We start from the raw sequence: 27,827 nt of genomic DNA, 5'->3' as shown, positions 1-27,827 counted from the left end.
ACACTCACCAGTACCACCAGCCCCAGCTGCAGCAGCTGCGTCAGGGAGTCCTGGTCATTCCGGATCATCCTGGCCACAAAGCCCCGCTCAGGCCCGAGGGACATTGGCATCCCCCAGGCTTCTTGCTTACCCTCCTGCCCACCCCAAGGGCAGCCCCACTCACATACTCAGCTGGTCAAGGGTCAAGGCTGACCCATTTGAGAAGACAAAATAGGCATCAAGATAGGAACGTCCTCGGGCCCTGGAATGGGGCAGAGGTGAAGCCCGCAGCCCAGGACCACCCGGCCACACCCCTGCTGCTGATCCTGTCTTTCTCGCCCCATCCACCGAGTGGGCACTCACCGAACCTGGGAGTCTATGTCCTGAATGTTCACAATGTAGACAGTAGTCCTGGTTGCCTGAGCAAGAGCCCTGCAAAGAGGGCAGATGTCACAGAGGGTTGGGGTAGGGGCCTTAGCCCAGGCCTGTGGCCAGGGCTCTGCAGTGAAATTAGGGATTGTGTGAGGGTCACCTCCTCCGGACAGCTCCACTGGCTAAGCAAGTAGCACTCTTGTGCAAATTAGACAAGGAAGCCCCTTCCTCTGGGACCGGGTTTATAGCTTAGCAAGCAGAGTGCCCTTGTGCAGTGCACTGCCTTTGCAACTATATGTGGCAGCCCTATTTAGGCCTGTCTCTGCCCAGCCAACCATAGGCTTCTGGGCACATGCAGAATGGAAGTGCCGGTACAGGTATAGGGTCAAAGACAAGGACCAGATCAAATGTGGGTCACGGACAGGGTTGAGAGATATTCCATTCAGATTTCTATCAGGGACTAGCCTCCCAAGCCCTGTTCTTCCCCACAAGCCACCCGCCCCCTGGCTCCTGAGACCTACTCCTTAATCTTTTCCGAGTTGGCGCCCACCTCCTCCTTGTTCAGTGAGAACTGCAGCCTCACGCGGTAACTCTGGTCCACGGTAAAGAGCTATGGGAGGGGGACATGGGGAAGATGAGACGCAAGGGACCCTGGAGTGGCAGAGGGCACTGGGAACTGAGACAGAACCTAACACTCACGTTTAGGGTGATTCTGGCTTCCTGGGCAGGACCCTCAGAAGGGCTGTCTTGGGCCTTGACCGTCACTTGGTAGGTGCCTTGGAGAGTGGAATCAAGGCTGGTCACCAGGCTACGGAAGGTAGGAGGGCACCACTCAGTTCTGAAACCCAAGCTGTAGTCCTCTCAGAACCCCCTTGGACCCCTCCTAGGATGGGGAACTCACTGCCCTGAGGCCCCGCTTGGCTCCCCCACCCCTGTCCAGGGGCTTCCCGCAGTTACTCAATGTTGCCAGTGAACACGCTGGCCTCCGAGGAAGTGGAGACCCGGAAGAAGCCCTGAAAAGGGATCACGGCCCCATCCTTAGCGATGAAATCCACTTGAAAGATGGAGAACAGGATGGCTGCGTTGTTCCCTGAGTCGTCATCTCTGGCCTGGGAGCAAGACAGAGGGAACACACTGTGGGGGCTGGGCCAGGCCAGGCACCCCTCCAGCCCCAGCAGGAATCTGAAGCTAGGGTAGCCTGGGAGCCTGGCCCTGCCGTGACCTCTTTTGGCCTTCCCCAGGCCACTGACCAAGTGCTTTAAACAAACAGTGTTTGAATATGTCCCTGCTTCAACTCAACAGGTCACTGCCCAAGTCTCTCCCAGGTAGAAGGTCACCCTGGGAAGGTTCCCCCTCTCACTGCCACACACGCACAAGCCTAGGAACACTCAGTTGTCCTGAGCACCTACTGTGTACCAAGCACCTTCCCCCAGACCCCTCCTTTCAGCACTCGCTAACAGGAGTATGAATTCCCCCAGCGGACCATGAAATGAGGCATTTTTATTCACTCTAGTGCCTTTCGGAGAAGAATACGACCAACACACAGAGCCGTGAGGCCACTGATGTCACTGTTCAGGATGAGGCTAAAGCTGGTGTTGACGTTTCAAAAGGGAGTTGATTTAAAGAAAATTGTTCAAAGCCAGGGCCACACTCCTGACGTAGGAATGAACGTCTTCAGCCAGGGCTGAAGATTGGAAAACTGACCCTTTGAGCCTAGAAAGAACCTAGAGAGGAAGAACTGCATGAGTGCTAAGTGGCTTCAGTCGTGTCCAACTCTGCGACTCCATGGACCGTAGCCCGCCAGGCTCCTCTGTCCATGGGATTCTCCAGGCAAGAGTACTGGAGTGGGTTGCCATGCCTACCTCCAGGGGATCTTCCCAACCCAGGGATCAAACCCACATCTTTATGTCTCCTGCATTGGCAGGCGGGTTCTTTACCACTAGCGCCACCTGGGAAGGCCCAGAAAGGGAGAATTACTATTCCCCTTTTATGGGAGGACACTGGGGTTCTGACAGAGACCTGTCTTCCCCAGGGCACATTCGGCTGTAAGTGGGGAGGGCCAGACCCATCCATCTCCACACCCATGCCCTTTCCATAACTCAAGGAGGGCCACCCACATATTAAAACGCCTGAACCCTAAGGAGTCACTGCCAAGAGCTGACAGCTTCTTGTCTGGAAGGGAAAGTGAGTTCCTAAAAGGCACAACAGCTCCCCAGCTCAGTTAAAAGGCCTGGCCAGACCCAGGCCCCAGGGCTGTGGGGGAGGCCTCAGTCCCACCCACTGCGGGGACAGCTACCACCTTCTAATATAAACACATCCACTGCTATAAAAATTGAAAGCATTTTTGCAGCTTGCTCTGGAAATTATTTAATACGAGGAACTTGTTTAATTTACAGTTATTGTGATTTCTCTGTAATAGTCCAGAATTCTGAAGAAAAGCACTGCAAGTGGTTTTTAGGGTCATGAATTGTTTATGAATACCACACTTAACAATTAATGGAGTTTAATGATATCAATTAAGCAGGTGCTTCATTTCCATCCCAGAGAGTTAATACATTTTCTTTCTAGTGTCTAAACATTTGGAGGATGGCTGAAAGACCCACAGGCCTAGGCCCTGTGTCTCCTGGGGCTGATGTGACTGACAACGGCTGGAGCCAGGGACTTACCCGGACGGACGCCACCTGCTGGTTGGGCATGACGAGTTCTGGGATGATCACTGCAAGTGTAGACAGGAAGAGGTCAGTGGCATCAGGGCCAGTGCCCCCTGGGCCAACTGCTGACCATAATAAGCCCAGCTCGGGGCGCATCCCTCCAAACCTGCCCTTAAGCTCTCTACTGCCAGACCCCCATTACAGCTACCCCTGAGCCGCTAGTTAGCAGGTTCTCCACCCCCCATTGTGCAGATGGGGAAACTGAGGCCAGAGAAGGAGGGCCGGGCCCAGGGTCAGATGTGAGTTGGGACAGAGATAGAGTGAAAACTCGGGTCTCTCCTCCTGTTGAATCCCTGAGAGAGAGACAGGGCTGGAGGCCTTCCTCCCTTTCCAGAGGCACACCTGGGGTCTGAGCAGCATCTGTGGGAGTTGCCCAAAGGTAGTTCTGGCAGAGTACAGTGTGGGTGGGGAGGGAGGGGCTTGCAGCTTACCAAAAGTCTTATCCTCAGGCAGAAAATAAGGCGCGTTGTCATTCACATCCTCGATGGTGATGGGGAGGCTTCCTAGAGGGAAAAGATTGGCTGGCTTTGGTCTCTAAGCAAGACTTGACCCACAAAGCCTGGTCCTCAGGCTTGTTCCCAGCAGCCTCCCTCCCATGCATCACCCACGGTCAGACCCCTCCCCTACTAACTCAGTCTCCTCTGGCCTGTGTAGGAGGGAGCATTCTCCCCAGACCTCAGAGAGGATAAGCAACTTGTCCAAAGTCACACAGTGAGACCACTGGGCCAGGACTGAGCCCAGCCCAGGTATGTCCCACCTGGCCACAACATTATTCTGGCCCTGGTTAGCTGTGTAAGCTACATTATTGAACTGCCCGTTCTGTACCTCAGTTTCCTCATCTATAAAATTGGCTAGGGATCACCTACCACATGGATTGTGTGGGAGTAAAATGGTGAAATGCTTGCAAGGTGCCTAGCATAGGCTGGGCTGTAGTAAGGATTCAATATATGCTGGCTGTTGATGTGACTGTTATTGCTACTTGGTGTCAGACGTGGGATCTGAGCACACACGTGGCTCTGAAGTCTCTTTACACTGCCTCTCAGCATCACAGCATTAAGTGCTAAAGTCCCTTGGACAACACGGAGATCAAACCAGTCGATCTTAAAGGAAATCAACCCTGAATACTCGTTGGAAGGACTGATGCTGAAGCTGAAGCTCCAGTATTTTGTTCATCTGATGTGAACAGCCAACTCATTAGAAAAGACCCTGATGCTGGGAAAGATTGAAGGCAGGAGGAGAAGAGGGAGTCAGAGGATGAGATGGCTGGATGGCATTACCAACGCAATGGACATGAACTTGGGCAAATTTGGGGGAGATGGTTAGGGAGAGGGAGGCCTGGCATGCTGCAGTCCATGGGGTCGCAAAGAGTCAGACGCGACTGGGCAACTGGACAACAACAGCATGCCAAGCACTGCACTCAATGCCTTCCATACATATTCTCATGTACTCTTCATAGGCAACCTACTACCCAACTCCACTTGACCGATGGGGCAACTAAAGTTCTGGGCAGTGTCGTGACTTTCCCAGGGGCACAGCTGGCCGGGGCTGGAGCCAGGATTTGAACCCCGACCTTACAAATTCCAGTCCTTCCCCACAGCCCCTATGTTGCAGCCTGCTGAGCCCTGCAGGCCAGGCTGCCTCACCATTGTCACTGTAGGCCTGGAAGCGGGGGTCTGTTGTGAGGTCATAGGCCCGCACGACCAGTGTGACCAAGTCACAGGCCTCATAGTCGATGGCCTCGCTCTGGTTGATGATCACCGAGCCGTTGGCCAGCACAGAGAACCAGCCGTGGCACAGGCTGCCCACGTCAACTCCAGCCTTGGTGCAGATGACATTCACGAGCTGTACCTCCACCTGGGACATGGTATCCCTGTCCTGGGCCACCACGTTGACCAGAATGCCGTGCTGCGAGCCATTCTCGGCCACCCGGATGCCCTGGAGCGAGGCTGAGTCCAGGGTGGGTGGCACGTCATTCACGTCCTCCACAGTTACAAGGACTTCTGCTGTAGTCTCACGCCCCTGGGCGTCCGCGTTCTCGGCACTCATGATCAGACTGAAGGAGGCCTGTGTCTCGTAGTCCAGGCTCACATCCAAGGGCAACGAGAGGCGGCCCACTGCCTGCCCAGACCCCAGCACTGAGCCTCGGATCATGAAGTTGTTGGCGCCGCTCCCTGACAGGCTGAAGCTGATACGATTGTTGGCTTCCGTTTGGTCTGCATCCCAGGCCTCCACCATGCCCACCTGCACTCCTGTGGATGAGGGGCAGAGTGCAGAAGGACCCCCGGCCTGGCGGCCACCGGAGGCATCCTCCATCCTCACCCACCTTGGGGGCCTCAGGCCTGCCCTTGACTTACCCAGGGAGCCCCAGGGAGGACTTACCTGGGTCTCTCTCCCTCACTGAGAAGAAATATCTGGACTGGTTGAAGATGGGCAGATTATCATTGATGTCCTGCAGACAGAGGCTGTTCTGAGCCCAGGGAACTCAGGCCCCCGGATTGGGCCTCCCCAGACATAGCCTGAGAAGCTAATATTTCCCCTGACCTGCGGTCCATTCTCTCTGTCCCTCTCCTCAGACAGCGCTGCCCACTTCAGAAATGATGAAACAGACTTCAAGAGGACAGAGCTAGCCCAGACCCCACCTCCTGGGGCTCCGAGGTCCACGGCAGGCCCTCTGAAGTTGGGTGCGCACTGTGTTTCCCTGCCCACCACTCACAGCTGTCTCAGACCCTGCTCTCCAGAGGATGGTTCTGCATCCCCACCTGTGTCCCTGCCTGGCCCAGCTTGACTCCCCATCTCTCGGATTTACTGTGTTGGTCCCAATACCACCATGATCCCACAAATACCCAAGTTTTTCCTGGTCCCCTCCTTCCTCCTGTCCCTCCTACCCTTGGTTGGCCCCACCACACTCGCTCTGAGCTCAGGTGGGGAGGCGCTGGGGGCATATGCCAGGGCTGGACCTGGTCCTGCCCTCGGATGCCCACTGCATTCTGTTCTCGCCTTCCCTTTCCAGTGGCCTCTCTGGTCACCCACGCAGAGTGCTGCTCCTGTGTCACAGCATCAGGCCAACTCCGCCTGCACCTCCTCCCCTGACGCTGGTATACTGAGTGCTCTTGGCTCTCCGGGTCCTTCCCCAGGGCGGCTCATGGACTTTTGCTTTGGGCTTTTTCTAAATAATGGTAGGACGGACATCTTTGAAAACCAGAGCCCTCTCCTTCTTAACCAGGTGGAATTTCTGATGGAGATTTCCCAGAGATGGCATCACTGCCCCATGCCCATGGCCAGCTGCCTTCTCAAGGTCGTCCTCACAGGAGGAGCTACAAGCACAGCTCCAAGTTCAACCCAGCTCCATCTCTTCCTCGTGTGTGACTCTGACCTCTCTGAGCCTCAGTGTCTTCATCTGCAGATTGGGGTCATCATCCCTACTCACAGGGCTCATGGGTGTGAAAGAACCCTGATGGCTCAAGAAAGGCAGTTTTGCTTTTTTTCCTTCTTTATGGCCTATTGCCCCCGACCCCCAAAGACAGCTGGTGAGACCTCACCTGGCTTCTGATATCTTCTGTTTCTGTTTTCCCTGATATCACATTCTGACCCTTGTAGGAAAGTGTCACATCCCAACCCAGTGGGAAACAAGACTGCTGTGTACAGTGGTGCAGGCTGTGCACTGCAAAACCCAAGGGGGCGCCAACTACATCGTGGACATAAGGTGCTTGTGGCCGGACAGCAGCCTTAGAACCAGACTGAATTCAAAGCCCCATTCTGTGACCCAGGCAAGCTACTGAACCTCTGTGCACCTTAGTTTTTTGATCAATATGATGGAGCTAACCCCCGCTCCCTTGCAGGGCCAGGTGTGCACTGAGTGTTTTCTCCAGGCCGGGCATTCTTTGCAACACTTTCCATTTATTAACTCATATTATTTTCATCCCCATTTTACAGATGAGGAAGTTGAGGACACAGGGAGGCTGACTGATTGCCTAAGGTTACACAACCAATGAGCCAGGACTCTAACCCATCAGCTTGGCTCCAGAACTCTTTTACCCACTATATTGCAAGGGCAGAAATGTGATTTGAGCTGGGAGGAGGCAGAACAGGCCACCTTCTCGGGAGCCTCCCAATACAGGGTTCATCCCAAACCCCGTCCCCAACTGAGCCGGGCCTTACCTCCACGGTGATGGTGACACCGACTGTGGTCCAGAGGGCAGGTTCGCCAGAGTCAGACACGTTCACGCTCAGCACGATGCGGCCCCCCAGAGCAGGGTCGATGGCCTCTCGGTCCAAGGGCCCCAGGTTTCTGAGAATGCCTTTGTCGGGGTCCACTGAGAAGTTGTGGCTAAAGGGGCTGGGCAGGAGGCTGAAGTGCAGCAGGCTGTTGTTGGTGTCTGGCTGGTCATTGTCGTGAGCCTGGGCAGGTGAGCAGGGTTGGGATGCCCGCCATCAGGTGCTTGCCCACCCATGGGCCTCCCCCTCCTAAAATCAGAGGGCTTCTCCCCAATTCCCAGCTCCTGTCTCCCAGCTAAGAGGACAGGACCAACAAGAGCTTGCAAGACCTTCTGAGGTCTTAAACACTGAGGTCATTCCTTCATCCCACACATGTTTACCTACCACATGCCCAGCCCTGTTCTAGGTACTGGGACTAGAGCTGTGATCAAGACAGTTCCCGTATGGAGCTGATATTCTAGCGAGGTGAGAGGTGTGGGGGCAATATACTAAAGACAGTCAAACGTAAAAATTAACCAACAGAAGTAAATGTAGGGGAATTCCGTGGTGGCCTGGTGGTTACAATTCTGGACTTTGCCTCCTGGAGCCCAGATTCAGTCCCTGGCTGTGGGGGTGGTAGAGGGACTGAGATCCTACAGGCCACGTGGTGCAGCCAAAAAAGTAAGTGTGAAGTCCAACGAGATTCTGATTCATCATGACTACTTCAGTGCTTTATTATTTTTTTTAAGTAGCTGAAATTCTTCACCCAATCTGTGTGTGTGTATTCCTGTCCTGCCAGGCTCCTGAGCACACGCTTGGTGTGCCTTTAGGGTGACTGGGCACAGAGAGCCCAAGAGGCTCTCCCCTGCCATCAGGGCTTTGCGCTCACACACGAATGCCTTCGACACCGTGTCTGCTTGACTCCAGGTCAGGTTGGTCCCTCCGCGGGGCTTCCCCCACCCCTGTGCCGCCTTCCACACAGCACAAGTGACACCCTTGCGTGATGGTCTGCCACCCTCTCTGGAAGCAGGAATTATGGTGAATTCATCTCGGAGGACCCAGGGCTCAGCAAAGGGCCTGCTGCACGTAAGTGCTCAGCAAATGTGGCTTTGAATCCAGAGCTGGGCTAGTCTGACTTGGACCCAATTCTTTCGTCTCCTCCCTCGCATACTGACACCTTCAGCTCTTTTTGTTTTAGATCTGTCGGGTTCTTGTTTATGAAATGAAAAACTCTGGTTGTTCATCCCTCAGCACTCTGAACTCAGGCCGGCTGATTCGCCAAGCACTTCTCAGGGCTGAAACCGGGCACTGTGGTTCCAGCAGCATATCTGAGATGCTCCTGCCCCCAAAGAGCTCTCAGACCAGGGTGAGAAGCATTGAGATGCATGGAGAAAGACCCAGGTTTCAGCACTGCCACTCATTGGCTGTACAGCCACAGGAAAGTCACTTAACCTCTTTAAGCCTGTTTTCTCCTTCCGTGAAATGGGGACCATTAGAGCAGCTACTTCACAAGGTTATCAAGAGATCAGGAAACCACAAGCCCCAGAAAGACGGGAGGGCCCCGTGGCCACATGATTGTCATTCTGAAGACTTTGTTTCCTGCTTCTCACAAGACGTCCTTATCGATGATTCGGTGCAGGAGCTTCTCCCCAGCGTTCCTCTGGAGCCAACAGTTGGTTCTTATCTCCTCATCTCTGAGAACCTGGCCACTGGTCTCATTTCCATTTTTGCTCTGGCCATTATGAAGCTCACAACTGAATTTTCAGCCCTCTCCTAGCAATTGTATGGCTTCGGGTTTAACCCTGCCTTTGTGCTTACACCACCTGGTAGCTCAGATGGTAAAGAATCTCCCTGTGATGCAGGAGGCCTGGGTTCAATCCCTGGGTCAGGAGATCCCATGGAGAAGGGAATGGCAACCCACTCCAATATTCTTTCCTGGACAATTCTATGGATGGAGGAGCCTGGTGGGCTACAGTCCATGGGGTCACATAGAGTTGGACATGATTTGTGTTTATTTTCTCTTTTTCTTCATTTCTTTTATTATACTTTTAAATCTAAGCCACCCAAATCCTTTTTGGAGTGAGGTCGGGACCTGCATTTTAAAGAGCAGTGTGGTTTTTGAGGGCTTGCTCTGTGCTAGGCAGTACTTTATATCCTTTATGACCCTGGGAATAAGGTCTATGATTGACCTTATTTTCCAAAGAAGAAATGGAGGCCTAGAGAGACTGAGTGACTTTCTCAGGGCTACACAGCAGAGCCCAGATTCCAGCACAGGGCCAACATGACCACAGAGCCAGGCTTGGTGCCCTGGGCCTGTTCCCTCCGCCCACCAGTTTCAGGCTGGCTCGCACCTGGATGGTCACGGAGACATTTCCCTCCTCCTCCTGGACAAAGATGTTGTAGGAGCCGCTGACCACGGGACTGTTATCATTGACGTCTAGCACGTGGATCTGTAGCGTGGTCGAGGACGACAGGTTCCCGCCGTCCGTGGCCTGCAGCGTGAGGTAGTACACAGCCTGCTTCTCCCGGTCCAGCAGCTCGCTGTTTCTCACCGTCACCTTCCCCGAGTCTGGATCCACTGCAAAGATGTCCGCCCTGCGGCCAGATGGAGCGAAAAAAGATGCAGGATGCCCACTTCAATTTGAATTTCAGATAAACAATGAAAAGTATTTTAGGACGTCCCATGGAATATTTGCAACCTACTTACACAACAACAACAAAAAAAGGAATAATTTATTTATCTGAAATTGAAATGTAACTGGGTACCCTATATTTTATCTGGCTCCTCTAGCCCCACTGTGAGGCAGAGAGGCGGACCTGGGTCCCCCTTACCACCTGCCCCGCTCCCATCAGAGACGTTACCCGTTCCCTGGAAGCAGGCTGTAGGTGACGCGGCCCCCCTCTCCTGTGTCGGGATCGGAGGCCTGCGAGGCAGAGAGACAGGAAATGGGACACTGAGCAGAAGCCATGCCCTCGCTGCTGACCGTGTAATTGATGAGGACAGGGCAGGCTTGCTTCCTGAGCCGAAGGGAGAAGCCCTTGACTACTCAGACTGACACGCTCACCCTCGCACACTCACATGTACATGCACGCTTGCTGGGATCCGATGACCCCAGATGATGCAGAGACTCTGGCAGGGCCAGCCCCAGGCCTGCCCATCTCCACGCCTCTCCCAGCCCAGTCCAGCCCTGTCCCGTCACTCACGCGGATGCTGTCGGTGACCACATAGCCGACAGGACTGTGCTCAAAGACGCTGAGGTTGTACATGCTGCTGGGGAACGTGGGCCTGTGGTCATTGGTGTCTCGAAGGTGGATGGTCACCGAGGCGACAGAGGCGTTCCCGCTGACAGAGTCAGTGGCTGTGACCTAAGGACAGAGGAAGAGAAGCGGCGTGGGGGTGGGAGCGCCCCGTGGCTGGCTCCCCTGGGCCACCGAGCACCGCTCACCTGCACCAGCATCACGGACTGCCTCTCGTAGTCCACCAGCGATGGCTCCCTCACCAGCACCTGCACATCCACTGAGCCCGCTGCCCGCTGCGGGGAGACGCTGAAGGCTTCGGCATCCGGGCCCCCCAAGGTCAGCAGGAAGGTGCCGTTGCTGCCCTGTAGAGGTGGGCTGTAAGTAGGGACCCCCGTCCTGCAGTGTACCCTCCTGCGTCTTTCCCCCAATCCCTGGCCACAGACCCTGGGAGGGTGGACTGGTCACTAGTCCCTGTAGATGTGGGCTCATCAGAAGAAGACTTCTCTGAGGCACTGTGGGCCCCAGCCTGGGCTGCAGAGCCTGGACACACACCACTCACTCCCTTTGAGTCTTCTGTACCAGCCACCCTCCACCACGCACTCCAACACCAAACACCATCAGTGCCCAACATTGGCCCATTACCCACACGCCCCTTCTGCTCCATACCCTCTCCACTTAATGCCAACCATAAACTCCACACACCACCCAACCACCACCACCACCCAAAATCATCCCCCACTCAACACTTTGTATTAACTCATTGTCACTACCACTGTACTTATTCAGCATTCAGTACTACCCAAATCATCCACCACTCAATCCCAACCTCTCCCAAGAATGCCTTCCAATTTGACACCCATTTAGAAGCGTCCGTGCTCAACACCTCCCACATCCCCCAATATCCAATACCAGCTCCCCTCAACTTCACTATCTACCCATCACTACCCTCTACACACCACCACCGAAAGTGACATTCCACTCAACATTACCCAGCATCCTGCCTTTCCATTCCCCACCACTGAGCTCCACCCTGAACACAAGACCTCCCACCAGCTCAGCATCACTCAGAAGTTCCAAATGTCATTCAAACTCTGATTGTCACCTCCACGCATGGTTGGCACTGCTGTCACCCACTGTGACACTGTGTACCATGGTCGGTGCTCTGCTGGTCACTCGCCACCTCCCCTCCCCAGTGATCCCCCATCATCACTTCCGCCCACCCTGCCTATGATCTGGGTGCACCTGCCTTGTCTGGGTCGTAGACCACCATGGTGAGGTCCTCAATGGGGATGCGCGTGGAGGCGTGCTCATCCACGTAGCCAGTGAAGTTGACTTGAGTCTCGTTGGGAGTGAATGCGCAGTCTTGGAGGCTGCAGTTGTAAAACTCAGGTACGTGGTCATTGACGTCTGTTACTCTCAGCGTGACCCATATGCTCGCCTTGGCCTCCTGCCCGTGGATGTTGGGGTGCGTCTCGGTAGCCTGAGAGCAGAGTTGAAGCCGGAAGGCAGAGGTCAGAGAACCAGCATTCTGAGAGAGCTGAGATCAAAGGTCAAAGTGGGGGTGCAGAGAGTGGGGGTGCAGAGAGCGGGGGTGCAAAGAGGGCAGTGGCTCCCTCACTCACCGTGACCTGCACTTGCACTTCCTCATCCTCCTCTAGCAGTTGCTCTCTGTCCAGGGGACTGTTGACTGTGATCACCCCATCTTGCTTGCCAATATCAAACCAGCCAGGCCTTGTGGAATCTGGGAAGAAGCAGCAGGAGCAGCTCCTTCCGGTGGCTCTGACGGAACCCCCACCCCTTCCCTTGCCCCAGCCCCAGCCTGGGGACATCCCGTTCTCACTGGAGATGCTGTAGATCACAGGGTCATTGATGCCTCTGTCACCATCCATGGCCTCCACCTTCAGCACCGAGGTTCCCTGCAGGGAGGCACGGTCAGTAGCCAGACCCTTTCCCTACCACTCAGCTCCCCCCAGGCCCTCTCCCAGGTGCCCAGCATACCTGGGGTGTATCCTCAGCCACGGAGGCTGAGTAAAACTCCCTAACAAACTGGGGGTCCAGGTCTGGCTTGTCGATTACAGAGATGGACACGAAGACAGATGAGGAGCACTGGATGACGGTGTGATTGTTGTACAGGCCACCCGAGTCCTGCCGGGAGACAGGTCTCCATGAATCTGGGTCTCGGGTCCCCATGCCCCCAGCTCCCACCAGCGCCCCTACTCACACAGGCCTTCAGCTCCAGCTGATAGAAGGAACTCTTGGTGTTGTAGTCGAGGCTGCCATTGAGGATGATGGAACCATTGGGTAGGATCCTGAAGAGGTACTCACTGCCTTCCGTGGCAGGAATGACCTGAGGCATAGCACAGTCAGGCCAGGCTGCCCCAGGATGGCTCTGCCCCTAGGACCTCCTCTCAGAGGCCTGGGGTCGAATCCTGGCTTTGCTCTTGACCTCACCAGGTCACATAACCTCTCTGATTCTCAGTTTCTGCCTCTGGGAAATGGGCAAGATACTGCCTCAGCACTCCAGGTGAAAGGGTGGGGAGAAGGGTTCAGTCTGCAGCAGATACCCTTCTTAGGCGACTGGACCGAATGGGGCCAGAGGGGGCCAGAGGGGGCCAGAGGGGGCCAGAGGATGGTGTGGGGACCAGGGCTGGGCCATGGCAGAGCTCCTGGGCTGGAAGGTCCCTGCAGGTTGTGTGGGAGATGCTGCCCCCTGGTGGCCACGAGGAGCGGCAGCGCCCACACTCCCACGTGGACCATACACTCTCACCTTTTCTATGGAGTATACCACCGCGCCGGCCGAGCCTGTGTCTTTGTCCGTGGCCTGCACAGATAACACCAGGGAGCCCACCGGCAAGGTCTGTAACAAAAGAAAGTGAAAGTGAAGTCTCTCAGTCGTGTCCGACTCTTTGTGACCCCGTGGACTGAGGCTCCTCCATCCATGGGATTCTCAAGAATACTGGAGTGGGTTGCCATTTCCTTCTCCAGGGGATCTTCCCGACCCAGAAATTGAACCCAGGCCTCCTGCATTGCAGGCAGATGCTTTAACCTCTGAGCCACCGGGGAAGCCCCTCTAATACAAAAGGTTTCATCAACTCTGAGTTCCAATCCATTTTCTTCATGCCCAAGCACATGTCCCCACCTGGAGTTCCAGGGCCCACAGCCCTACCACGGGGATAGTGACAGACCTTCCAGAACCTGAAGCCCAGTGTTCCACAGGTGGCCCCCTTTTCTTCGCCCGGGCTGGGCCTCTTGGGGCATCTGTACATTGGCAGGAAGCAGAGTTCCCACTTCTCCTCTCCCTGATGGAGCCCCCTCGCCACATGAACTAGCTTCTGATTTGCTGAGCCCCTCAGGGCCAGTATAAATGATCATTCCAGAACTCAGGTTTTGCCACTCCCCTGCTTAAACTTCCCTGTGGGTTCTCTGTAGCCTCCAGCCCAGGTTACAGACAGTACTCTTCAGAGCTGAAAGTTTCTTTCAGATGCCTTTGCCCCAGGACCTGGCCACACACTCACTAATTCCACAAGGTGGCCAGAGAGATCTCTGAAAATCCTGAACCAGACCACATCACTCTCAGGTCAGGTCCACCTCTCTGACCTCACCTGTTTCTCACACTCCACCTTCCATCCACAGCAGCTTTCTAGCTATGCCTACAACACTCCAGGCTGATTCACACCTCACAGCAGTTGCTATTCCCTGCCTGGAAAATCCTTTTCCTGGAGCAGCCCAGGGAGGCTCCTTGACATTTAGTTCTGCTCAGGTGTCACCCACCCAGAGAAGACTTTCCTGACTGGCTCAACCTAAAAGCAACCCCTTATGCTCTTCATTGAACACAACACCTCTGAAATAATCCTATCTGCTTAATGTTTTGTTCATTAGTGTCTGTGATCTTCACTACAATGTGAGCTACTGAAGGTGGCAACCAAGTCTATCATCGCCAGATATCTTCAGCACCAAGGACAGTGCCAGACACATAGTAGGCATTCAGTAGAGCCTGTTGAAGGTCTGTCTGGATCTCACCAGCCTCTTGTCTGGCCTGGGGGGGTAGGGCACACCTCTCAGGTCTTTGAATCCATGTAGCAATGAAGACTCAGGAGTGTTGTGTTTCCTGCTTGTGGACGACTGGAGAACCTCCTCCCTGCCCATGCAGTTCAAGTCAGGCTGTCATCCTTGCTAAAGGGGAAGGCCTATGATGCAGACTTTGACAACTGGAGCATTCCACACCCCTCAACTGCATGCATGCTAGGTTGCTTCAGTCATGTCTGACTCTTTGTGACCCCATGGACTATAGCCCAACAGGCTCCTCTGTCCACAGGATTTTCCAGGCCAGAATACCAGAGTGGGTTGCCATTTCCTTCTCCAGGCGATCTTCCCGACCCAGAGATCAAACCTGTGTCTCTTACATCTCCTGCACTGCAGGTGGATTCTTTACCACTAGAGCCAGCTGGGAAGCCCAGTAAACAATGGTGGCACATGCACGTGACCCAAAATGGGTCAATGAGAGTCATCCCTGGGGTGTTGGTTGGGACCACTGAGAAAGAGACAATCTGTGTTGCAATTCAAAGCCAGTGGGATGTGAGCCTGGAGCTGCTGGGGCACTTTCATCATCACGAGAGAGAACTTCTCCCCCAAGCCCAGGATGAAGGCAGCAAGAGTCACAGAGGTGCAAGGCGGAGAGAAGTCTCTTCTTGATGACTGGCTTGAGTGCCTAGATCCAGCCATGTATGAAGACAGATAGACCATTCAAATGTCCAGACACATGAGAAAATCAATTTCTTCCTCTCCACCTGGGATGATCATAACTTAAAGAACTCCAATCCAGTGTGATGGATTGAAAAATGTTGCTGTAACCATTGTACATGGGGTTACATGCAACCCCCTGAATTTGGTTCCTGCGGCTGCCCTTTCTAGGAGGCACTCTTCCCAATCCTGGATGACCTGCTGACTGTCTCTGGTCCTTCCCACTCTGAGCAGATTTGTAGGATGCCTGCATTCTATACACCCACCCTGGTAAGGCAGATGTTACCTCGCTGACGTTGGCGGAGAAGCTTATGCTCTGGAAAACAGGCGCATTGTCATTTCTGTCCTCTACGATCACCTGCATTTCCCTCTGCACCTGCAAGTCAGAAGCCCAGGTGAGCCAGAAAACGTGGGAGTTTGGGAAAACAAATTCAGAAGTGCCTGGACAGGAATGCAAGTTGGCATAGCGTCTCAGGAGAACAATCAGGCAGTGTCTGGGGTGACTCTCTATTTGATACCATTTCAAATGCCGGAAAAGTTGCAAGTACAGAACAAAGAACTCCTGATACTCTTCATGCAGATTTACCCCTTATTTAGTTTCTCTCTCTCTCTTTCCACATGTTTGCTGAACCACTGGAGAGTACTTTAGGTCATTTAAGAAATCTAAAACATAGCAGTCTTATTACAAGAATCTTCCTTTTAGCTTTGTTAGCCACAAAATAAAGCTGTGAACAACCTAAGTGTTGAGGAGACCAGCTAAGCACCATGGTACGTCCCACACTGGGCCATAGACATACAGGAAATGGGAGACTTGTGTGCAGATTCAGAAAGGCTCCAAAGCTGATTGTTGAGTGGACAAGTCAGTGCAAGACCATACAGGCAGTAGGATTCCATTCGGGTTTAAGAAAATACACCGAAAACTACAATCTTTCTTCCATGGATGCATATATGTATGCCAGTGCTTAGCGAGGGATAAGAAACAGTGACGGTGGATACTTTAGTTGGGAGTGGGTTGGGAAGTATTACAGAGAGAAAGTATCTCTCTTATAAAGTATTTATGAATATCCAAGTCATCTTTTAATGCGTAGGTTTTAAGGAACAGGTCATAAAGAGAAAACCCCCAACTTTCACAGACACAGACGTAGCTGTATAAGCGTGGTATTGAGAAACATGAACACTGAGACCAGCCCATTAGTCAAAGGAGTTGAAAATGATGATCTCAGAGGAGAGAAGGTAGGGAGTTATTTGGCATCTGTTTTCTTATTAATACACATATTAATATGAATTAATAATGCAATTCATGATAACAGTAGATATACAAATATACAAACAGTATATCTACAAACAGTAGATATGCAAAATAGATACACCATATATATATATATAAACATATGCATATAATTAAAGCAAATTAATAGTAAATACTAAAATCTTGGTAATACTGTATGATGAAAAATGGACAAGTATAATGTTGATAAAAATAAACATTCAACTTGTTTTTTGTTAACTGAGGCTCACTCTGCTTGTCTGAGGTCGGGACACCACTAGCCGTGGTCCCTCAGGCCCCTGTCCTCTGATCCTGGGACCCTCACCCTTCCCCCCCGCTGCTGACTCACTTGGTTGTTGTAACTGTCGCTCACGGAGATGGTGATGGCGAACCAGTAGAGCGTCTGCAGTGGGCAGAGAGACAGGCACCAAGGTGAGCCCTGCTTGGGTGTCCGCCAGGGCCCTGCCCACCACCCTACCCCTCACAAGGCCTTCCCAAGCTGTTTTCCTTTACCTCATAGTCCAGAGGGCTGGCCAGCTTCACTTCCCCAGTATTTGAGGTGACATTAAAGAAGTAGGCATTGGAGCCACTAATCCCATATTTCAGCTCGTCATTGTCGTGGTCCTGAGCTACCAACCAGAAAGCCTCGGCACCTGCAGAAGGGACAGGGAATGCCCAGGGTCCACGGCCACCTAGTTCGATGCTGGCCTGTCCAAGCTGCCCACGAGGCCCGCAGGTACATTTAACTTCTTTTAAAATTAGGAGGGCCAAGGCATCAGTGGATGTCTATCAATGGATGAATGGATAAAGAAGATGTGGTATATATATGTATGTGTGTGTGTGAATATTTTGTAAATTTTGTACAAAATGGAATATTTTCAGCCATAAAAAAAAGAATGAAATCTTGCCATTTTCAACAACATGGATGGACCTAGAGGGCATTCAGCTAAAAGAAATAGGTCAGAGAAAGACAAATATTATATGATGATCTCACTCACATGCGGGATCTGAAAACAGAAATCCAAGGTCACTGATTCAGAGAGCAGATTGGTGGTTCCCAGACGTGGGGTGAGGAGACTGAACAATGGGTGAAGAGAGTCAAAAGGTACAAATTTTCAGTCATAAAATAAGTAAATCCTGGGGATATAATGTACATGTATAAGCATGGTGACTATAATTAATAATACTGTATTCGAAAGTTGCTGAGAGAGTAGGTCTTAAAAGTTCTCACAGCAAAGGAAAAATATTCTGTAACTATGTGTGATAACAGATATTAGCTAGACTTATTGGGGTAGTTATTTTGAAACATATACAAATATATCAGTATGTTGTACACCCGAAGCTAATATCATGTTGTATGTCAATTGTATCTTGTTCCTTTTAATTATGGAAGAGGCCCACAAAGGCAAAAGTGCTAGAATGGTGACATGATGGCGGGGTCAGCCTGCAGCCTGCGTGTCCCAGGGAACCAGCTTGCTCCCTCTTGCCCACGATGGCCCTTCGGGGACAGTCTGGGCCACACACCTGGAGCCTGCTCTTCTTTGATCAGTCGTGCCTCTTCCAGAAACTCCTTGGAAAGCTCGGTCTCTCCCCACCCAGGCCCCCTCCTCCAGGAAGACCATCGGACTAGAAAAATGTTGCTGTCTACATTGTGTTTACTCTGCCATGAGACACACTGTTAATTTAATGCATGCTGGGATGAGGGTGGGGAGTCATTCTGTGTTAAGCAACTCTCTCAAACATAAGATACATCCTGACTCAGAAATGTCAAGGTGTAAACTGACATGGCTCTTATACTCAAGGAAATATGGGAGGTGAGTGGGTGTGTGTAAATTTTTCTCTGTACACGTGTCCATGGTCACAGAAAGATGGATCAGGGAGAAAACGCTTTTCTAAAAGTCTGTCTGAAAAAAGTCAAATGTAACAGATAATAAGAGCCATAGAAATAAAAGACATATATTAGGTCTCTGTCACTAAAGTAGAATTTGATATTTAAAATACAATGTATTTTTTAAAGTCTGGAAAAAAAAAGAGTCTGCCTGACAAAACTAAACTATTAAACAGTGTTAGTGTCAGGAAAACAGGTCTTATGCAGGATGGAGAGTGACTAGAAGGGGAGAGATGGGTTGAGGTGTAGGTGTTCCTGGCAGTTGAAGTGAAAGTGGCTCAGTCGTGTCCAACTCTTTGCAACCCCATGGACAGTAGCCCGTCAGGTTCCTCTGTCCATGGGGATTCTCCAGGCAAGAATACTGGGGTGGGTTGCCATGCCTTCCTCCAGGGAATCGTCCCAACACAGGGGTTGAACTCGGTCTCCCGCATTTCAGGCAGATTCTTCACCATCTGAGCCACCAGGGATTTACATGTGGTAATTCAGTGTACCTCCCTGTACATTTACATATACTATACTTCAAAATAAAAGGTCTAAACAACATTTTTTTTAAACCTGACTGAAAATGCTTTCTCATCCCTAGAGAACCATGGAATTCATCTCAGAAAGGAAAAAAATTGCCCTTTGGTTTAAGAAAGCCCAGAGAGGGGCCCCAGGGTTACAGAAGAAAAGACCCTTGGACTTCCCTGGTGGTGCAGTGGATAAGAATCTGCCTGCCCATAGGGGACACGGGTTTGATCCTTGGTCTGGGAAGAGTCCACACTCCAGGGAGCAACTAAGCTTGTAAGCCACAACTATTGACCCAGCCTGCTGCAACTGCTGCAGCCTGCGTGCCCAGAGCCTGTGCTCCGCAACAAGAGAAGCTCCACAGTGAGAAGCCTGAACTCCACAATGAAGAGTAGCCCCCTCTTGCCACAACTAGAGAAAGCCTGCATGCAGCTACAGAGACCCAGCACAACCAAAATATATACATAAGTAAATTATATATTTAAAGAAGACCCTCATTTGGTCTGGCGGAGATCATACTTGATTTTAAAGGGTTACCCAAGAGAATGGAGATCATGAGGGCATTTGGATTACATGTATTTGTGACATTTGTTTGGAAGGGGGTGTGTGTGTGTGTGTTTATCCATGACTAAACAGCTATGAAAACGTATGTAAAATATCATTAACACGTATATATTACTTCTCTGTTGCATTCATAGATATCAAATAGTTTAACCTCAGCCTAGTCCTCCAGGGAGGATTATGCCATCTCGGGATTTAATGAGACTATCACCTCCCTCATCTTGGCCTCTAAATCTTTATTAATATAACCCTTACGCTGTCCTGACAACCACATGCAAATGGATGTAGCCTTTGTGGCTGCTAAGCCCATCACCCACCCTTTCTTCGTGTACCCAGACCTGGGCTTCTGGATCCCAAGGCAGACTCTGGATTTCAGCCTCCTTAATGCCGTCTCTTGTGTCATCTGGTAGATTTAGATATCTGACACTGCAACAAAGACTAAATTGTCCCCCAGTATTCAAAGAGAAATCCCCTTTTCTCTCAGACTAATAGAACCCCGGATTTTGAGCCAGGCACATGCGTAACTAAAGTAACAAAGCCCTCATTTCTCCAGCTGCCTTTCAGCTAGGGCATGAGGCTAAGTTCTGGCCAATGAGATGTGAGCAGAAGTAACGTGCGTGAAATCTGGAGGCCTGTCCTTAGGAGAAAGAAGTGAACCTTCCTGGCCCTTTCCTCCCCCAAGTTCTCACTGGAATAGGGTGTGACACTAGCCATCTGGGACCCTGTGGATGAAGTCCATGCCACAGGGGAGGCAGAACTTAGAAATGGAAGGAGGGTCCCTGACACCCAAAGCAGAGAGCAAGAGCCAGCTTGACTGAACAGACCCTCCAACAGCCCTGACTCACTGTTCTCGGAGACTATGTAAGAGAATAGTAAACACTGACCTCGTTTATACTTCTATTATTTGGGGTCTGTTATGTGCAGCTAGGGCTTCCCTGGTGGCTCAGACAGTAAAGAATCTGCCTGCAGTGCAGGGGACCTGGGTTCGATCCCTGCATTGGGAGGGTCCCCTGGAGAAGGGAATGGCTACCCACTTCAGTATTCTTGCCTGGAGAATTCCATGGACAGAGGAGCCTGGGGGCTGCAGTCCGTGGATCACAAAGAGTCATACACGACTGAGCGACTAACACTTTCTGCGCAGCTGACCCTATATCCCAGTGAATACAGCCATCCATCCTTTCAGCTTCTTAAACCCCCATCCTGCCTGCTGGGAATTTGGCATCCAGTCCCTGTGGCTTCATCCAAAACAATGCTTTGTGAACGTCATTCACTCCTGTGCACTGCCAAGATCTTTACTACCAACCATGTCTCATTATTTATGACCCTCCTTTTAATTGACTTACTATTTTATGTAAATACATTTATTTTAGAAGCGAACTTTAGATTGTTACTATACGTGGAAAACCTGTCTCACTCGCCACAGATGGAAGGTAACTCTACAAAGACAACAAAAGCAAAGCAAAGGTGTCGACTTGTGATGAGATGTGTCCGTGAAAGGCGCTGAGCCTCAAGTCTTCTCTCTGTCTGTTTAAGAAAAAGAAAAAAATAGCAAGGGATGGAGAGCAGATGAGCAAGTGAGAGAGACAGAAGAAAAATAATGGTACCGAATGGATACTTTCTCCCTGGGAAAATCAGAAAGCCTGAAAGAGATGGGAAACAAGAGGGGTGTTCTCTTGGGTGGGTCTTAATTATTTGATGCTGTGTGAGGGTCTTTGACCAAAAAGCTGAAAAGAAGAAACTTCTGGAACCATCTTTGGGCCATGAGGTGCTGTGGAGCTGCAGGGATGGGGAGCAAGCCCACAGGGGACCCCGGGCCCTCTTATGGGTGAGGGTTTGGCACGATATGGGCACAGGAACTTGTACTCACCCACTGGCAGATCTTCAGGCAGGCTCACCATTGACATGTTGGACGCGAACATTGGGGCCGTGTTGGCTGCCACTGCAGGGACACGGGGTGCGGGAACATCTGGACACCTCTGGAAAGACTGAACCCCATCTACCCCCACGGGAGCCCGTACCAGTCCCAGGCCAGCCTTCAGCCCAGCTCACCAGTCTGGGGCTGGATTCCTCCCCAGGCCTCCCCAGGGTAGCCAAGCATAGAGCTGGGCCGTAGCAGCTAGGTTTTTGCTGATGGAGCAGCAGCCCGCCCTTCTAGAGGGTTCTGCTGAGGGCCTCCAGGTTAGTGCTGATGGGAGAGGGGAGGTACCTACCAGACACCACAAGGGCAGGAAACAAGAGGCAGGACAGCCACGGCCACCCCATCATGTCTGGAGGGACCTGCGGGAAGAGACGTCAGGAAAGGGGCACTGGAGCCCAGGCCTCCCTCCTCTGGTGGAGCCTTGTCTGTGGGTCCAGCCCTGGCCCACTCATCATCATCACTCAAGGTTCTCCCCCAGGCCCCTATCAAATGCTGCCCATTTGCCAGATGTGCCCCGGGAGGGGAAGTGGGGGTGTGGCATGAGAGGGAGGGCAGGGTAGCTGAGCCTGGTCTAGAGCTTCAGCCTGAGACTGAGCCTGAACTTGACCCCAGAGTTCAGGGCCCACGGTGTAGCAGGCATGGCCCCAGGTATATTGGATGCATAATCTCCTTATTCCTACAACGACAAAGTGACTGCTAAAGAACCAAGTCTGAGAGAGGAGGGGGCTTGCCTGAGGCCACACAGAGTCAGCGTCAGACCGTGCTCTGAACACAGGTCTTTGGACTCCAGAATCCATTCCCTCAACCACTATGCTGCCCTGCCTATTTGAAGTGTCCAAGCTAATGCTGCTGCTGCTGCTGCTAAGTCGCTTCAGTTGTGTCCGACTCTCCAAGTTAATAGTGTCCTTCAAAATCAGGGGCCTAGAGAGGCACTGTGACTTGTCCAGGACCATCCAGAGACTCTGTGGGTGGGCAGGGTCCTTTGTCCTACTTGCTGACCCAATAAATAGCTGCCTTGGCATCCTTTCTCAAAGTGTGCTCCACGGAACCCCAGCCCTGGAAGATGCCGCATAGTAGAAGGGGTCCCGGGTCAAGTCGGTATGGGAAGGACTCTGTGCTCCTCTTGCTGACTGAGAGCTGGGCAGGCACCATTGGAAGACCCTGCCTGGCCCAGTCTTCTTGGTCGCCTTATGTTGATGAAGCTGTCCTTCATCCAGGAAGAGGGGGACTTGGATTCACTATCATCAAGAGACGCCTGAAGTGCCAAGGTTCTTTCATCCCAAAAGATGATGGATACCAAAGCCAAGGGAAAGCAAGATAGTTCCACAGATGTTTCTTGCCCTCTGTCAAGAAAGTGTGCTACATGCCTGCATCTGTGTAATTATTCCATAAAACAGGACGTTGTACTGTATAGCCTTTTGTGCCTTTTGAATTGTTTGCTAAGTGAATACGTGAACTTTTCCGAAGATAAATTGAAGCTGTAAAGTGCACAAAACTATGGCTGATTCATGCTGATGTTTGGTAGAAATCGATGCAATAGTGTAAAGCAATTATCCTTCAATTAAAAATAAATGAGTGCGTGTGTGCTAAGTCACTTCATTCGTGTCTGACTCTTTGTGACCCCGTGGACTGTGCCCTGCCAGTCTTCTGTCCATGGGGATTCTCCAGGCAAGAATACTGGAGTGGGTTGCCGTGCCCTCCTCCAGGGGATCTTCCCAACCCAGGGGTCAAACGCACATCTCTTGCATCTCCTGCATTGTCAGGAGGGTTCTTTACCATTAGGGCCACCTGGGAAGCCCTAAAAATAAATAAATAAAAATAAAAGTACACCAAAGAACACAGTCATTGTCAGTCACCCTAACTGGGTCCCAGGCAGCTCCCTGTCCTGCCCCAGTGCGGCTGAGGCCAGTGGCCTGCCATTTTCCAGAGGAGCCTGGCTCCAAAGCTCTGGGAGAACCAAGAAGGAAGGACCCCGACCCACAGTGGACTCCATATGACGGGCCGTCCGTGGGGGGCAGAAGGGCTTCCAGAGCTGAACCTTGACCAGAAACCAGAAGGCCTCTCCCTCCCACTGCCCAGCCCTCCTTCTGAGTTCCCACCTCAGGGACACCCACTTCCCCATCACCCTTGATGCCCCCTCTTCTGAATGCCGTGCATTCAATCCAATTCCTGCAACTCTTACATTTATTCTCCATCCTACAGCAGGCTTCTTCTCTCCCTGGCTCAGCCCTCCTCAAGGGCTCCTTCCCTTCCTTCTCTTTAATCCAGTCCTCTCAACCAAAATTATCCCTCCTCACTTCCTCTAATCACCTCCCTCACCTGCTCCAAACCTTACAATGGCTCCTTTTGGCAAAGTGTACAAAAGGGCTTCCCCGGGACCATCCACACCCTGAGCACTGCCATCACTGCCCTCCCTGCCCCCCTCACCCCGCCCCCAGCTTCCTCTCTAGCCATGCCCTGCCTCCCTCCCTCACACCTCTCCCTACAGAGCCCACTCTGCTTTCCCTCACTCTGCATATGAAGTGTCCTCTTTCTGGAATGCCCTCCCTCTCCTTACTGCCTGGTCCTCCCTGGTGAGCAGTTCCAAGATTATGTTCCTCCGGACACTCCTGCAATATTCCAGGGAGGGGCTGAATTCCTATGCCAGCTCAGAGACCTCATGAGGTGCTGCTCAGATCCCAGCCTGAACTCTGTGGCTCTCGGGGCCCATTATCTTTTTGCAGATCAGCCTCTCCCTTTCAGACCGGGAGAGATGTGAAGGTAAGGTCCAGGTCTGATTCATCTCTCTGATCACAGGACCGAGCCCAGGGATGAGCCCACAGCAAGCTCAGGGGGCATTTCTGAATTGAATGAATGAGTGTGCCAGTGAATCACTGTAACCCCGGTGGCCTGACGTGGAACACACCTGAGAGAGGGGGCCAGGTGTGAGAGGTAAGCATATAGGCTAGAGAACTTGGGTGCAAATTCAATGTAATCTTGGGCAAGTAACTTAACCTTTCTGGGCCTCAGCTCCCCTGTCTGTAAACTGGGAATAATAGTAGCACCTCCAGTACAGGGTCTGTGGGAGGCTTCCACTGTGCCTGGCTCAAAGTAAGTGAGCCAAAAACGTCAGCAATTTTTTTTTCTTATTATCATGGAGGAATAAAGGCACACCTCATATTCTGCCCTGGCCAGCCTTGGTCACTTCATAAGCCCCTCTCAGTCAATAGCCCTGAGACAGCCAGAGGGACCCTGGCTCCAATCTGGCTACTCTCTTCTGGGCTTGGCTTGCTGCAACCTGCCATCCAGTTCTAGCCTGAGCCTTCCCCCTTTAACTCAGAGTTATCTTTGCCCCCACTTTGCCCAGACCTGCTGAGGCATTGACAGGGTTGGTAATTTTAAGTATCTGCTAACAGGACTTCCTGAGTGGTCCAGTGGTGAAGAATCCACCTGCCAATGCAGGGGACACTGGTTCAATCCCTGGTCTTGGAGGGTCCCACATGTTGCAGAGCAACTAAGTCCATGTGTCAGAACTACTGAGCCTGTGCTTCAGAGCCCAAGTTCTGCAACAAGAGAAGCTATCACGATGAGAAGCCAGTGCACCACAACAAAGCTTAGCCCCTGCTCGCCACAACTAGAGAAAGCCCACGCAGCAACGAAGACCCAATGCAGCCCAAAATTAATTAATTAGTTAATAAAAGAAACAGAGAGAGAATCTACCTTCCAAAGCAGGGCACATGGGTTCGATCTCTGATTGGGGAACTAGGACCACATGCCATGGAGCAACTGGGCCCATACAGTCTGGAGACCACATGCCACAATAGAGAGCCCATTCACCACAAGGAAAGATCTTACATACCTCAACAAAGATCCCACGTGCCGCGATTGAGACCTGACACAGCCACATGAAAAAAAAATATGCTGACATTCCGGTGCACCTACTATGTGCTGAGTACCCTGATCTATCCATTCATTCCCCTAACAAATACTTATTGGCTGTCCCAGATCCACTATGTGCCAGATCTTGTTCTCAGCACTGGGTATACAATGGTGAGTGTAACAGTCAAGGCTTCCCTGGTAGCTCAGATGGTAAGGAACTTGCCTGCAATGCAGGAGGTCTGGGTTCATTCCCTGGGTTGGGAAGAGCCCCTGGAGAAAGGAATGGCAATCCGCTCCGATATTCTTGCCTGGAGAATTCCATGGACAGAGGAGACTGGCGGGCTACAGTCTATTGGGTTACTAAGAGTCTGACGACTAACACTTTCAATTTCAAACAAGCAAGGAAAATATTGTCTAATTGTTTACTGCATTAAGTGCTATGAAGGAAGAGAATTCGGGCATTGTGAGGGTACAGTAAAGGGACACGACTTCAGGCGGTCTGGCAGATCAATTGGGCTGTAGACTTTTTAACATTCCTCCTAGCAGTAGATGAGAACGGCTCCACTTGAGTATGATGCATTCATGGTGTTTTTTTTCCCTGTATTTTATGATTTGACATCTCAGAGGCCTTGCTGATCTGGGAGGGGCTGCCTGCCCATCTCAGGGCTAGGTAACTCCTAGAGGTAACAAATGATTTGCCTGCATATAAACCAACCAATTCAAAGCCTGTACTCCCAACTGCCGCCTTTATCAACTCTCACACACCAAGTCAATATTCCTGGGGCTTTAAATCTCCCCAGCGCCAGGTACTAGATGACTAAGGGTGACTCCTATGAGCTGCCAAAATTAGTCAAACTGTCCAATCTTGAGCCTATTCAGCTGCTTAACCTACAGCTTCCTTCCCACCTTCCTTCCCATGGAAAACGCAGTAAGCGCTCTGAGCCCTGCTCTCCCCTGGCCCCTCCTGCCTCCTGGCTAACCCTGGGGCTTCCCCAAGTGGCCCAGCATGGTCTGGCAGCCCCTTTCCTCTAGGGAACAGTGAGTAATAAAATCTTCCTTCAATGGGTTTAGCTTCTCCAGGTCATCACTCCATCACCTGCATAAATTAAAAATCTCAGGAAATTACCTGGCAGTTCAATGGGTAGGACACCAAGCTTTCACTGCTGAAGCCCTGGGTTCAATTCCTACCCAGGGAACTAAATTGCCACAAGCCATGCAGCACAGCCAAGAAAGAAAAGTCCCACAAGAATATACAATGGAAAAACAGACAGTCTGTTCAATAACCAGCACTGGGAAAATTGGACAGGTACATGTGAAAGAATGAAATTAGAAAATCCTCACACCATATATAAAAAATAAACTCAAAATGGATTAAAGACCTAAATGCAAGACTGGAAATCATAAACCTCCTTGTAAAAAAACATAGGCAGAACACTCTTTGACATAAATTGTAGCAATATTTTTTGGATCTGTCTCCTAAAGTAAAGGAAACAAAAGTAAAAATAAACAAACAGGACCTAATTAAACTTAAAAGCTTTTGTACAGAAAAGGAAACCATGTGATCTTAGTTCCCCAAAAAGAAAAGAACGTATGAAATAGGAGAAAATAATTGTAAATGATGTGACTGACAATGGCTTAGTATCCAAAATACATAAACAGTTCACACAACTTAATATAAAAAAAAAAACAATTAAAGAATGGGCAGAAGATGAGAATAGACATTTTTCCAAAGAAGACATACAGATGGCCAATAGGCACACAGAAAGATGTTTGGTGTTGAGTATCATCAGATTAATGCAAATTAAAGCCACAATGAGATATCACTTCACAACTGTCAGAACAGCTATCATCAAAAAGAACACAGATAACAAATGTTGATGAGAATGTGGAGAAAAAGAAACCCTTGTACCCTGTTGGTGGGAATGTAAATTGGTACAGCCATTATGGAGTACAGCATGGAGGTTTCTGAAAAAATTAAAAATAGAACTACCATATGATCGAGAAATTCTACTCCTGAGGATATATCTGAAAAAATGAACACTAATACAAAAAGACAAATGCAACCCAATGTTCACAGCAGTATCACTTACAATTGCCAAAACATGGAGGCAACCTAACTGTCCATCAACAAACCACAGATGAATGAATAAAGATGTGGCATATATATATGTGGAATACTATTCAGCCATAAAAAATAATGAAAACTTGCCATTTGCAATAACATGGGTGGACTTGGAGGGTATTGTACTAAGTGAAATGTCAGACAGAGAAAGACAAACACTATACGATACAGAATTTAAAAAATAAAACAAACTAGTGAGTACAACAAAAAAGAAACAGATACAGGGACCAAACTAGTGTTTACCAGTGGGGACAGGTAAGGGGAGGGGCAAGAAAAGGGTAGTGGATTAAGTACAAACTACTAGGTAGAAAATAAATAAGCTAAAAGGATATATTGTACAATACAGGGAATATAGCCAATATTTTGTAACAGCTAGAAATGGAATATAGATTTAAAGATTATGAATTACTATGTTGTATATCTGAAACATATAATATCGTACATCAACTATATCTCAATTAAAAAAATAA

At 50.9% G+C, this 27,827-nt stretch overlaps 1 protein-coding gene across 1 annotated transcript in view; it reads right to left on the bottom strand.

The window, feature by feature from the left end:
• The window catches only part of CDHR2 (cadherin related family member 2), a 44,880-nt gene that overhangs the window by 8,044 nt on the left and 9,009 nt on the right, over positions 1-27,827 (bottom strand). Inside the window, exons 2-27 of the mRNA XM_086410826.1 lie at positions 21,670-21,736; positions 21,327-21,398; positions 17,017-17,156; positions 16,853-16,906; positions 15,523-15,612; positions 13,264-13,353; positions 12,718-12,843; positions 12,495-12,641; positions 12,337-12,412; positions 12,119-12,237; positions 11,743-11,976; positions 10,703-10,858; positions 10,461-10,622; positions 10,119-10,180; positions 9,608-9,851; positions 7,221-7,460; positions 5,442-5,511; positions 4,706-5,311; positions 3,494-3,565; positions 3,018-3,067; positions 1,309-1,460; positions 1,051-1,159; positions 873-961; positions 343-411; positions 164-241; positions 9-69 (exon numbers count right to left, since the gene is read on the bottom strand). Of these exons, the coding sequence (XP_086266952.1) occupies positions 9-69; positions 164-241; positions 343-411; positions 873-961; positions 1,051-1,159; positions 1,309-1,460; positions 3,018-3,067; positions 3,494-3,565; positions 4,706-5,311; positions 5,442-5,511; positions 7,221-7,460; positions 9,608-9,851; positions 10,119-10,180; positions 10,461-10,622; positions 10,703-10,858; positions 11,743-11,976; positions 12,119-12,237; positions 12,337-12,412; positions 12,495-12,641; positions 12,718-12,843; positions 13,264-13,353; positions 15,523-15,612; positions 16,853-16,906; positions 17,017-17,156; positions 21,327-21,398; positions 21,670-21,736 (3,435 nt within the window). The remainder of the gene's footprint in view (positions 1-8; positions 70-163; positions 242-342; positions 412-872; positions 962-1,050; positions 1,160-1,308; positions 1,461-3,017; positions 3,068-3,493; positions 3,566-4,705; positions 5,312-5,441; positions 5,512-7,220; positions 7,461-9,607; positions 9,852-10,118; positions 10,181-10,460; positions 10,623-10,702; positions 10,859-11,742; positions 11,977-12,118; positions 12,238-12,336; positions 12,413-12,494; positions 12,642-12,717; positions 12,844-13,263; positions 13,354-15,522; positions 15,613-16,852; positions 16,907-17,016; positions 17,157-21,326; positions 21,399-21,669; positions 21,737-27,827) is intronic.

Source organism: Bos grunniens, chromosome 7 (genome assembly GCF_055505025.1).
Source record: "Bos grunniens cultivar Pamir isolate PY7600 chromosome 7, Bosgru_T2T1.0, whole genome shotgun sequence".
Classification (NCBI taxonomy): Eukaryota; Metazoa; Chordata; class Mammalia; order Artiodactyla; family Bovidae; genus Bos; species Bos grunniens.
The sequence above is the reverse complement of the archived record's forward strand: the minus strand, read 5'-3'. Positions and strand labels throughout refer to the sequence as shown.